Genomic DNA, 12708 nt, shown 5'->3' with positions numbered 1-12708 from the left:
TACAATTCAAACAGGAAAGACAACCTAAATGTTTGATTCTTTCCCTTTATTTTTCCGTTTTCAAAAGAGCAAATTATTTCTCTAGCATCCTTTAAAACATTTGTTTGCTTTTGACTACCATAAACTCATGGATTTAAACCTACTACGTTTGAAGGGTTTCAATCTATTACGGTTTTTATCCTATCGATGCTCAAATTGATCCCTCTCTGGACATTGGAACCTCCCAAATCCTTTTGTAAAATAGCAGTCTCTGATAGCTGCCTTGCTTTCTGATGTCACAAGGTAGTCCAGGTTCCTCTTTTATGTGTATTGTCCCAGGCATGGAATCAGCTATTTCTCCAAGAAGCCCAGGTTCCTTCTAGTGGGAAATGGTATTTAGAGACCATAATCTAGCCACTAGGGATGCTCATTGCTACTGGGTCAATCCTCGTTTCTAGGCTTTTTTTGTGGACAGAGCTAGGAAGTGTCATTTAGATATCCCTGAGGGTGTCTATGGGGACCTCCCTTCGCTGTCAGCTGTGAACGCTTCATTGGTTCTCTCCACTCTCAGATTGGGCAGTAGTTTTGCTCTAGAGGTGGCACCATATCTAGGACGGGGAGGTAATTGCTTTTGGAAGGAAATAGAAGGTTCTCTAGCTTTAGACCTCAGTCAGCTTAATTCCACAAACACCGCAGGGTTAAACTGCTGGATCGCCTCAGTGTTAAGATGCCAGCAATTGTAAGACACACCACCCATCAATTTAATAACAGCCTTTTAGAGAAAAAAAGAAACATTACCTCCTTGGACGAACACTTCGATTGTAAGATTTCTTCCAAGTTCCGAACTTCAAAACGTAAGAGGAAAAACATAAAGTTTATTTTAAAATCTAGGAAACGTGGGGCCCTCCCTGGCAGTCCAGTGGTTAAGAATCCGCGCTCCCAATGCAGGGGGCATGGATTCGATCCCTGGTCTGGAAACTAAGATCCCACATGCTGCACCACCAAAATAAATAAATAGAATGTTTAAAAAAAAAATAAAAAATCCAGGAAATGTGGCAGCAGCCTGTATCCCTCCCAGGGCAGCAGCTTCAAGGTCACCAGGAAAATGGGAGGGTGAGGGGAGGAGGTCGCCCAAGAGGCTGAGAGTTGGGCCCCTATCTCCAGGGCCAGGTCTCTCAGTGGTAGTGAGCTCAGGGCTGGGGTCTGGGCTAGGGTGTGCTGGGCAGAGTTGGGAAGGATGAGACAAGATGTCCCAAGCAGGAGAACCAGAAACTGGCCAGGATGGGACTGCAGTGTGGTGACAAGCTCTTTAAGAACATGAGGGTGCTGGGGGCTCCCTCCCAGCGGTGGCGGGCTGCCCTGGGATATCCAGGCTGGGTGACTACAGGCCAGACCATCTCCCCCCCAGAGGCACCTGCCCCTTCTTGTACTTGTCCCACGCCAGGAGCTGCCAAGTTCCCCCTGGTGCTTTAGTATCTTTCTCCCCCAGCACAAGAAAGAAGGAATAGGACTTCCCTGGTGGCGCAGTGGTTGAGAGTCCGCCTGCCGATGCAGGGGACACGGGTTCGTGCCCCGGTCCGGGAAGATCCCACATGCCGCGGAGCGGCTGGGCCCGTGGGCCATGGCCGCTGAGCCTGCGCGTCCGGAGCCTGTGCTCCGCAACGGGAGAGTCCACAGCAGTGAGAGGCCCGTGTACCAAAAAAAAAAAAAGAAAGAAAAAAAGAAAGAAAGAAAGAAAGAAGGAATAGAATTCTTTCAAAATGTACCATGGAGTCAATACATCACTTTATAGAAATTTGGGAAAATATAAGTAGTCACCCCCCACCCCCTGACAGAAATAGATCTTTCACTTTTGCGTAATCTCTCCTGGTCCTTGTCCTCGTTTTACAGCATTAAAATCAGCGCCCCCGCCTTTCCCCGTTACTGCATCATCCTTGTGATTATCATTTTAACTACCGTACAGATTTACTGAACTTTTCCCTGAGACCTTTCAGGGTTTGCTTGTTTGTTGCTAATGTAAGTAGTATCTTGGTGCAGATAGCTTTTTGACATGTTGAATAAATTTTTCTTAGGGGGAATAAATTCTAGAAATGGGATTGCTGGGTTAAAGAGTCCTAAAAACTAGCACACACCCGCATCCCCGCTTTAAAACCCCTGATGATTGCTCCACTGTACCTTTAACCGCACAGACTGTTATTTTTCCCCTTGTTTTCCTATTCTGTCTAACTTCACACATGAGAGGTGGCTCCTCACTGCTGCTTTAATTAGTCTCACCTCCCCGTAATGAGCCGGATCCAGCCAGGCTCGTGCCAGGCAGGGGCTGCCGTGGGGACAGGAGTGGGTGTAGACCCCACACTGTGAGTTCTCCCGGCAGACCGGGCTGCCCCCATCTCTCCGCTCCTTCCCCGCTGAGTGCAGGTTAATCGATGGAGCCAACATCACGATGGAGGATGAGCATATGTGGCTGATCCCCTTCTTGCCGGGGCTGGACCACGTGGTCACGATCCACTTCGACAGAGCCGAGAGCATCGCAGGCCTGCGCTTCTGGAACTACAATAAATCTCCCGAGGACACCTATCGAGGGGTAAGCCGGGCAACGGCGGCCGCGCTCAGTCCGCTGTCAGGGAAACAGCACTGTGATGAATGGCTGGCGTGGCTGCCAGAGAGGAGCATAAATCCTCCAGAACTTTCCAAATGAAGCTGGGGGAGGTTACAGCCAGGGAGAGAGAGCTGCCGCTGTTCCCTTCTGCAAACAGCAAATGCAAGCTACAGAGCCCGGGGCTGACTCGGAGAACTGCAGCGCCTTGTCTCTTCTGGGGGCTCAGGGGTCCTCAGCGGGCCCAGCCCCCACTCACAGGGGTCGGTGGCAGCCCTGCTGTTCACTGAGCGCTTTGGCGGCCAGGCCCGGGCTGAGGGCTGCTCATGCCTTTGTCGTTTCATTGGACCCGCATTCCAGCCTCTGGGAGGCAGGTGTTATTACCCCCATCTTTCAGGGTATTGAAAACTGAGGTTCAGAGAGGTCCAGTCACTCGTCTCAGGTCACACAGCTAGAGGCCCTGTCCACGTCTGCTGAGCTTGGAGCCTACACTCTTAATTTCTACACTATGTTCTTCTCCTTCTGGATGTGAAAAAGCAGGGGCCTCTGTTAGCATGTGGAAAAGAGCATCAGAAGTGCCCCCTTGGGGCTTCCCTGGTGGCGCAGTGGTTGAGAGTCCGCCTGCTGATGCAGGGGACACGGGTTCGTGCCCTGGTCCGGGAAGATCCCACATGCCGCGGAGCGGCTGGGCCCGTGAGCCATGGCCGCTGAGCCTGCGCGTCCGGAGCCTGTGCTCCGCAACGGGAGAGGCCACAACAGCGAGAGGCCCGCGTACCGCAAAAAAAAAAGAGAAGAAGTGCCCCTTTTCATGGGCTTTTCTGACCTGTGTGACCATGAACCATGAGACATTTGTCCCCTCCCACTACATGGAAGTGATGATGACAAGGTCACCTGAAATATAGCAATGCAGTTAGGGCCCCAAATGCACAAGGCTCTGCGTCTGAATCCCCCCCTCTGACCCTCACCACCTGTGTGACCTTTGGCAAGTGGCCCGCCTTCCCTGGACCTCAGTTTCCTCATCTGTAAAAGGGGGAGGAGGATACCTGCCTCTGGCCCTCAGAAGTTGACAAAGCCAGGACCTGGCCTGTGAGGATGCCGTGAGCCCAGGCCTGGGTCCTCAGTACGTCCAGGGACTTAAGACTGTGGGGGTTTATCACAGCGGAGTGAGCAGCCCCCAGCCCCCGGCGCTTGTCTTCAGGAGCATTGGCTCCCCTGAGTGTGCAGTTTACAAACCCCGCCCAGGCCGCCCTGCTGTCTTTGTAAGCGTGCTCTTGGGTCGAGCGCGAATAAAATGTCAGCTATATTGGCGTTAAAGAAACGTTCTTTTGCCTCAACTCGTGCCTCTGGGCCTTTCCCTTCCCTTGAGTGAATCCCTCTTTCCAGTTGAGCTTCCACGACCTGGATTTACCGCCTGGAAACGTTGGGCCCAGAGGCCCTGCTTCCCAGGTCTGGCCCCCACCAGCCTTGGTGCCAGTGATGAATGGCCACCATGGGAGCGGGAATGAGCGCCATCTGAGAGGGCGATCCCAGGGCGCAGAGTAATGGAAGTCTGGTCCCTCCCTCCCCAGGGAAGTGCATCAGATGCCTACCCCACAAGGCACCACTGGGCACCCTGGCTCTGAGCCCCTGGCATGAGGTCAGAGCCAGGCCTGGCACTCCAAGAGGTGGGCTTCACACCCCTCCACTGTGTCCTTGGGCAAATTGCTTAGCCTCTCAGAACTCTAGCTTCCTTAGCTATAAGATGGAGGTGATAATAAAAGCCCCTTCTGAGGCAATGAACCGGGGTCTGGGGAAGTCAGAGATGCTCCCAGGAGGTGGTGGTGGCCCTAGAAGAGGGACAGGGACTTCCTGGACCTCTGCTCTGCTCTGTTGCCAGCTTCACTTCAGGTGGCTTTCTCCTCCAGGCCAACCCTGGCAGCTCTGGGCTTGCATCCTGCATGCTCCAAGCCAGCAAAACCCCAGGAGCCACGTTGCTCTTGCATCCACATGGCCCGTGGGTGACAGTTCCCTGTTTGGCCAGGCCTGAGTCACAGGTCCAGCCCTGGGGCCCAGGCAGGAATTAGGCTTGAGGAAAGCAGCGTGGAAGTGTAGTGACAGCTTTGGGGGCGCCATTTCCAGCCCCTGTACACCTTTTAGGTTATGCACCCTGTGACCGACTGACTGAGTTACGGGGGGGTGAAGAGCCCCAGGGTACATGGTTATCCACGAGACCCAGGACAGGGCCCCTTCCTTTCCTCACGGAGGAGCCCTCTGCGTCTTCCGGGGTGAAGCACCACCAGTTTGGTCAGCAGCTGGCTGGGCTGCTAACCATGAAGGTGGAGTGAGGTGCCAAGAAGCCCTGATTCCAAAATGTGGAGTCAGAGAGGGTACCGGCTTAGCCCCCCTCTCTGCTGCCCTACCACCGCCCTTCCCCAGGGGAACGGAGCTGAGCCACCTCAGATCCTGCCATTAGGCTTTGACATTTACTGGCAGATCCTGGCCATCCGGCTGGCAAAATCTGCCTATAACAGGGGGCCATGGTGGCGCAGATCCAATCAATTCAGCAAGCTCCTACTGTGTGCCATGCCCAGAGGCGGATGTAGAGATAATCCAGCTGGGGTCTCTGCCATCAGGGGAGACCCCGAGGACACAGCTAGGGAACACATGCCCTTCAAAGGACAAGCCAAGGGCTGTGAGAAGGAATATCAGGAAGGGGCCCATTTCTGTCGCAGGGGCAGGTGCTAGGAGAGGAGGTGAGGTGTGAGCCAGGGTTTGGAGAAGGATCAGTCCAGGCTAACACTGGTGCAGTGTGTATTTTGTGCAAGGCGCTATTCTGTTCTAGAGACTTTATATAAGTCAGCTCCTCGTTGAGCCCATTTAACAGATGAGGAAGTTGAGGCAGGGAGGTTAAGTAACTTGCACAACTACTCATGGTGGATCTCAGAGCAGCTGAGTCCACGCCCTTGACCACCATGTCATACCTCCTCAGGCCGCTGCAACTGAGTAGACCGGGGAAGGTCTGTACGTGTCCACTGTGGCTGGAGCCTCACCTTCCTGCTCCCCTGCTCTACGTCCAGTGCCCAGCACAGAGTAGGGATGGCACCGGAAAGGGGACCCCTGCCAAGTGGTTCTGGCCTGGGAGAAGGGCCTGGGGGCTCTGTGAAGGCCCCCAGTCATACATGCCAGCTGCCAGCAGCGCCAGCCACGTCAGCGCTCACCACCCTCTTCACACTGGCTCCTGTTCTTCAGACTCGTTATTTCTGTTGTTTGCCAGGCTAAAATCGTCCACGTCTCCCTGGATGGCCTGTGCGTCTCCCCTCCTGAGGGCTTCCTCATCCGGAAGGGGCCGGGCAACTGCCACTTCGATTTTGCTCAAGAAATCCTCTTTGTGGACTACCTGCAACGCTGCCCGCTGCCCCCACCAGCCCAGAGGTGAGGGGAGCGGCTCCATGAATGGTCCCTCCCGGTCCAAGGGCACTGGCTTTGCATCGTGCTCTGAAATGTGTACCTAAAGGGTTTTGAAATGATGATCAAACACATTGCTTTTCAACTTGGCTGTTTTGTAAAGCTTAGCCAAGCCTCTCCGGAAGCCTGGGGGATGTACCCACCTTGTCTGGGGATGTTTGGCTTTCTCATAGTCTGGAGTGCTTGAGATTTTAAATGCTTCGTTGTGCTTCCTGCTGGGAAGAGAGGCTCAAGCCCGCCTAGATTCCAGAAATGCCTGCTGGCCAATTCGGGGAAGGGCCTTCCTCCTCTTGTTTCTGTATTCCTGATTTAGAAAGATTCAAAGAGAAAAATAGAGCCTAACATTTCATGGATTCCCTGGGATTGCTTGGCCCGTCTCAGCTGCGTTAAGTTCATAACAATCTGTAAATGCCATGTTAAGTTTATTCATTTAAACCCCCTGATGTCCAAGTACCAGAGGCCAAGCTCTCAAAACAAAATGAGTTTCCCTCCACTGTAGCTGGGATCACTCCTTGGGCCAGATACTGGGGATAGTCACTTAATTATAACACTGCCCTTGAAACTGAAGAAAACCAGGCCAGGGCCGGAGGGCACTGGCCGTGGACCAGGGAGAGAAGCCCCGCGGGGAGGAGTCTGGAGGAGGAGAGAGGCTCCCTCCCGTGTGCCTGCTGTGAGCCAGATGCTTTGCAGTCATCCTTCAGGGAATCCTTCCAACCACCCTCTGAAGCAGGGATTGTTAGGCCCATTTCACAGATGTGGGAACTGAGGCCCAGGCGAGTGAAGCCTCTTGCTCAAGATCATGAAGCAAAGACTTCAGGGCTCTCCCCACCTCTCTGCCTCCTCTCCCTGCCCGCCTCCCATCCCACCCCACACTTCAGCCCATCTGGCTGCTTTCTGGGACAAACATCAACTGTCCAGCCCCGTCCCACCTCAGAGCCTTTGTTCTGGGTGCTCTTCCGCTTGGAAGGCTCGGCTCTGACTCTTCCCATGGCTGCCTCCTCCTTAGCTCAGACATCACTTCCCTGATTACTGCCTGGGGTAGCCTGCCCCCTCCCAGCACTCTACCCCATTGGCCCATCATGAGTCTCACTCAGCTCTCAGAACAGTGTGGACTTACCTTGTTCATGAAGGGGCTAAAGTTGGGTGGGGTGATTAAGAGTGTGGACCCTGGAACCAGACAACCTCAGGTCACATCCCACTTCTGCCACCTCCCAGCTGTGTGACCTTGAGCAAGTGACTTCACTTCCCTGTGCTCCAGTTTCCTCACCCACAACAGGGATGTGAGAGTACCCACCTCCCAGGGTTGTTTTGAGGAATGCGAGTCAAACCCAAGGTGACGAGCCTCCCCCAGTAGATGGGAATTCCAGAAGCTTGTGTGTCCTTCCCCCACTGCCTCCCCGGGGGATAACTGACCAGCGACTCGGGCCACTGCAATCCTCTGCTTCCTGGTGCTGTTTTGTGTTTTTTTCAGACTGGACACAAAGAGCCTGGAGCGGGCGAGCATGGACTATGAGGCGCCCCTGATGCCCTGTGGCTGTATCCTCCTCCACCGGCCTCACATCCCGGGCACTGGGTCTATGCCCAGAACCCAGGGAGAGGGCGAGGCCCTTGTGGCCTCCTCACGGGCCCTGACTTGGGGTCTGGGCCTCAGCTGCTGCCCTGGGTTTCAGCCAGGCCACAGCCAAGGCAGCTGGAGCCCATGCAGCGAAACTAAGGGGAGGTTGGGAGAGCTCCCGGGTCCCTGGGGACACTGGGTGCTGCTGGGACCGAGGAGTTCCAGGCCCCGCCCCCCTGGTGGGCTGAGGCTCAGGAGGCAGCACCAAGGACTGTAGCTGGGAGGGGCCAGAGAAGCTGGAACCGACCCGGGGACTGGGCTGGGGTCTCTCCTCGGAACCAGGCAGGGAGGAGGTGAAGAGAGAAGGAATCATAGCTCAAATGTGCTGGACCCTTTCTGCCGCCCGGCACTGTTTGCAGTAGATCGCCTGTATGAACCTCATGTGTTAGCCCCGTGAGGTGGGTACTGCAGCCCCATTTCACAGCTGAGAAAACTGAGGCGCAGGGAGGTTAACTAACTTGCCAGGCCACCTAGCCGGGAAGGGGTAGGACCGGGTTAGTGGACACAGACAGCCTGGCTCTCTCACTAGCCTGTTCTCCCTCCGGCTTTATCGCCTGGGGACCACCCTACCACTTCTCAGGCTTCCCGGCCTGCCTGCTCCTGGGGATTCTGGAAGCCAGTGGGGGACAGAGCTGAGGAAGGGCTGGATGCCTGGTTGTCTGTGTGAGGTGCAGTCAGCAATGCGGGAGTGGGGGGGCGGTCACCCTGCCAGGGCCCATCCCCCCAATACTGTGATGCTCCCGCATCCCCCCCTCCCTGTTCACACCCTGCACACTTGAAACGGGTGGAGCAGGGAACAGGCACTCTGTTCGTGTCATTTTACAACCAGGGAAACTGAGGCAGGAGGTAGTTTGAGGCCTGGTCACTGTTCAGCTCTAAATACTGAGTTTGTGACAGATACGTCCCCCCTGCCAGCTTCCTGGAGCACACCCTCCCTGCCTGTCCTCCTACCTCCTGGGGCCTGGAGAAAGCTTTTGAATTCTTAAAACACACATACACACATTCATATGCAGTTTAAATTAAAGAAAATTTCATGCCACATACATTGTGATTGACTTCAGTCTCAAAGGAAAAAGAAATCATTTTTTTCTCTCGTTCATCTCTGTAAACATGTGTATATATATATATATATATATATATATATATATACACACACACACATATATATATATATATATATATACATATCCCTTTTATCTTTGTAATTGTTTTCCTCTGTTCTCCAGAAAATTAAGCCTGTTTTTCCTTAATAACATGTTGCAGTCATTTTCCAGTTTCAGCTCCTGACCAGCTGGGGTGACCCCTATTACATCGGTCTTACCGGCCTGGAGCTGTATGACGAACAGGGAGAAAAAATCCCTCTGTCGGAAAACAGTATCCTTTCTAGGCAGAAGGGGGGCTCCACCCAGACTGCAGGGAGCATGGGAGGGTCAGGGGAAGAAGCAGAATCCTCGAATGTAGAGAGAAATGTCCCTGTAGGAACCAGACCTGGAAATTAAAAATGCCACTGGGCTCTACTTACAGTCAGATGTGACCCTTGCAAAGCAGAGAGAAGCTCCCAGGCACACCTGCCACGACATCCATAAGACAAAGAGTCCTGTGGTTCAGGGATTTGAGAGAGGCTACCACCTGCAGCCCCCTCTTGGAGAACCACAGACACTTTGGAGTTGTAACGGCTCTGACAGGACCTGTAGGGAGAAACCTGTTCTATTGTGTTCAACCCAGTGTGTCCTGAATTTATTGACCGTGGAGCCCTTTGCTCACAGAATACCGACACCAGAATTAGCAAACTGTTAGCCCAGTGAGTTTTTAAATGTTTTGAGTTAGTCGCTAATATTTTTTAAAAATCAGGAGGTTTCAGATGACAACCCAATCTTCAGCTTCTCTTGAGAAGTTGGCAGTGCGAGGCCACAGTCCTGCTTAGTGACGATGGCTGGACCTGAGTGTCTGCTGCCCTTTCTCCCCAAGCGCATCCACCTGGTTGATCCCAGTCCTCTACCTCCAGTTACCTCCCAGGCCCCAGAAACATAGTGTTAATATTCACCAAGGGCTCACTCGGTGCCAGGGCTTGTCCCATGTACCTCATTTGCCCTCACAACAATCTTGTGAAGTGAGGCACAGAGAGGTTGAGTAACTTACCCAAGGTCACACAGCCAGTGAGCTGGGAGTCTGGCTCCAAAGACCATGCTCTTGACCACTGAGCTGTCCTGCTTCCCTTTGATACAACCTGCCTGACCCCTCTGGGCTCTTGATCTGTGATCCCTGACGCACCAGTTAGGGAACTACCAGAGCAGGTCAAACCCAAAAGCCTCCCTTGCATCTCTCTGGGGCCCCTGGGTTCTGATTGGATCCTTTTCCGCTTTGTCCTGGTGGCACCATGCTCCTCACCTGGGATAAGTGATTCTTGGTGGTTTTGATCGTTATTAGTGATTCCTTAGATGTATAAGTCTTCATCAATTCTGGGACAGAGAGATGTTTATTCCCATTTTACAGATGAGGAAACAAGCCCAGAGATAGCCCATGACTTGCCCAAGATCTCACAGGCCAGGATGGCAGAGTCAGAGCTGGGACCATGTCCTCTCCGTCCACATTAATGCCCATTCGTTGAGTAGCAATAGCTGAGTCAGGCTCCGCCCCCCACATCCTTCCAGTCTCAGTAGGGTGGTCACATGCCAAGGCAGAATCCAGCCATGACCCCGTCCATCCCCTCTCAAAGGAAGACCTCAGAGTCTGCCCTCCACTCTCCAAAGAGACAGCAACAGTTTTTATTCCCGCCTCCAGCCCTTCCATGAAACCCGTCTTTTTCAGCCTGCTCTCTGCCCGCTTTCCTCCCCTTTCCTTGATACTGGCCACGCCTCCACTCTCACCCCGACTCCCGTCAGCCTCCTTGCTTTCATTTTCCCCAGAACATGTCTAATTTGGCTGTCACTCCTCTGGCTGCCCAGAGCAGCAGATGGCGGCTCTGCCCGCCAGGCGCGCCCGCCCTGGCATCCCCTGAGCCGTGCCGTCAGCGTGATGGAGGCTGGAGGCCGCAAGAGGTGCACGGTGGTGAGCACTCCACTTTGGGTTATGAGAGCTTAGAGGCGTCTACAGATATCGCCGCCTTCCCCGACAGCGTCAACTCTCTGGAGGGCGTATGCGGGGACGTCCGGACCCCCGACAAGCTCATCGACCAAGTGAACGACACCAGTGACGGCAGACACATGTGGCTGGCTCCCATCCTGCCCGGCCTGGTGGGTTCCGGAGGCTCTCAGCCCTGGGGTGGATGCTGGGGGCGCTTTCTGTCCCTGGTCTCAGTGACACATCTTTCTTCCAGGCCAGGTTAACCTCGAACAAGTCAAAGTGCCCAGGGGCCGCCAGGAAGCCTCGGGTCTTTGCTAACACATCTGACAGGTTGGCTCTTCCTGGCCAGAGTTCTTTCCCTTTGCTCTGAGGGTGCATATTATAAGGGGACACCAGGGAGATGAAGGGCTACATTGGACTCTGAGGCCAGGAGCCCAGTGCAGCAGTCCTGGGGGCTTGGGCATCTGTCGATCCCTGCAAGACATCCCTCTCTGGTTCTCTTTTCTGCCCCTGTCTCTCTCTGCAGAGTCCACTCTGTCCTCTTTTTCCCAGCCCCAGCCTCTCCACATTCACTGTTTCTGCTCCCTTTTTATGCCGCTGGGCACTTGACCCCAACCTTGCCCTCTCTCTGGCCTCAGACCTGCCTGGTAAGCTCTTCCAACCAACTGACTCAGTCTCCCAGATCTCAGACTCTGCAGTTGGTCCTGCCTATCTCTTTGCTCCAAGGCCTGATGGCGAACCTCGGGGTGGGCCTTTGCCCACCTGGGCCTGGTCGATAGTGGTAGAGAGGGAGGTGAGAGACCAGGAGATGGGAGGGGTTGGGTAGCACTCCCTAGCCTCTCAGTCACGGGGCCAGATGCCTGTATAGATGTGCAGCAGGGGCTGGGCATCTACCCCTGTGACCACTGGGTGGGAAGATAAGGGGTACATTTTCCTCTCAAAACCCTCACAGGAAGGGGCAGCACCCCTTCAATGGTCCATCAGCTTCCCTTGAGAAGAGGCCAAACCCCTCAGCCCCACCACTGCAAAGGAGAACCACATAGATCTATCAGCCCTCCGACCTGGGGCTGCAAACTGGTGGCCCCTGGCCAGTCCAGCCGGCTGCCACCTTGACCTTGGCCAGCAGGCATCTGCCAACATCTTTCACATGAAGGCCTCTGGGTGCAGAGCAGCTTCTCCGTCTCTCCCTCTTCTAGCTGGGCTCAAACATTTGTATCCAGTTGAACGCTGTGGGCAACTGAATTTGAGGACCCTCCTCTAGACCTTTATTATTTCCATGGTACAAGCGGAAGGCTGACCCTGTCCACATCCCCCTACGTCCTCTCGGGGCTGAGACCCAGGGCTGGAACCACACGAAGTCTGCAGCCTGTGGCCAACACTGAATTCTTATGCTTCCTTCTGTCTTGCAAGGGGCCCCCTAATATTTGCGAGTCTTTGCTGGGGGTGAGGAGGCTGTTGGGTCCCACTTTACTAGCTGATCGGCCACGGATCGGGACACCTCCCTCCCCCTCCGCCGGCAGAGGTTCAAAGATCTCCGCTGAAAATCACCCGGCGGTGCCTTCAAGGCCACTCGGCTGTGCTTTTCATTTATGATCCGGAGAAAGGACAAACAGGGGTCAAGGCTGTGCTGATTGCTCGGAGGTCGTGCCTCTTGACTCTGGAGCTGGGGACCGTTCCCTTGGCCCCTGGAGCCCCAGACTGTGTTTCTGGACCTGACGTGGAGGAAAGGGAAGGGTGCGCCCAGTTCTCCACAGGCATTTCAGTGACGGCCATGCCAGGCCCAGAAAACAGGCCTTTCAACAGCCAGCTCAGCGGTTTGTTGCAAACGCAGCCACACGTGACCTGACTCAAGATGGGCTGCAAGGAGAAGAAAGGCGGCGGGAACCCCACGCACAGCGGCCCCGAGCAGCCCAGGCGGCCCACCTGGGCCGGCACTGCCTCGGGCACCCACCCCCCTCGCGCCCCGGCCCACGCCTGGCACCCTGGGCCCAGCCCAGTGCCTCTGTTCCCA

The 12708-nt window shown here is 54.7% G+C and overlaps 1 protein-coding gene across 6 annotated transcripts in view; it reads left to right on the top strand.

The window, feature by feature from the left end:
* The window catches only part of KATNIP (katanin interacting protein), a 193528-nt gene that overhangs the window by 178544 nt on the left and 2276 nt on the right, over window positions 1-12708 (top strand). For all 6 annotated transcript variants that reach the window (XM_027126559.1, XM_027126555.1, XM_027126558.1 and 3 more), the window contains 5 exons: window positions 2398-2563; window positions 5829-5986; window positions 7491-7555; window positions 8898-9008; window positions 10728-10867. In XM_027126559.1, the coding sequence (XP_026982360.1) occupies window positions 2398-2563; window positions 5829-5986; window positions 7491-7555; window positions 8898-9008; window positions 10728-10867 (640 nt within the window). The remainder of the gene's footprint in view (window positions 1-2397; window positions 2564-5828; window positions 5987-7490; window positions 7556-8897; window positions 9009-10727; window positions 10868-12708) is intronic.

Source organism: Aethalodelphis obliquidens, unplaced genomic scaffold (assembly GCF_003676395.1).
Source record: "Aethalodelphis obliquidens isolate GAN/ISIS:26980383/991018 unplaced genomic scaffold, ASM367639v1 scaffold30, whole genome shotgun sequence".
NCBI lineage: Eukaryota > Metazoa > Chordata > Mammalia > Artiodactyla > Delphinidae > Aethalodelphis > Aethalodelphis obliquidens.
This window is presented reverse-complemented; position numbering and strand designations above follow the sequence as displayed.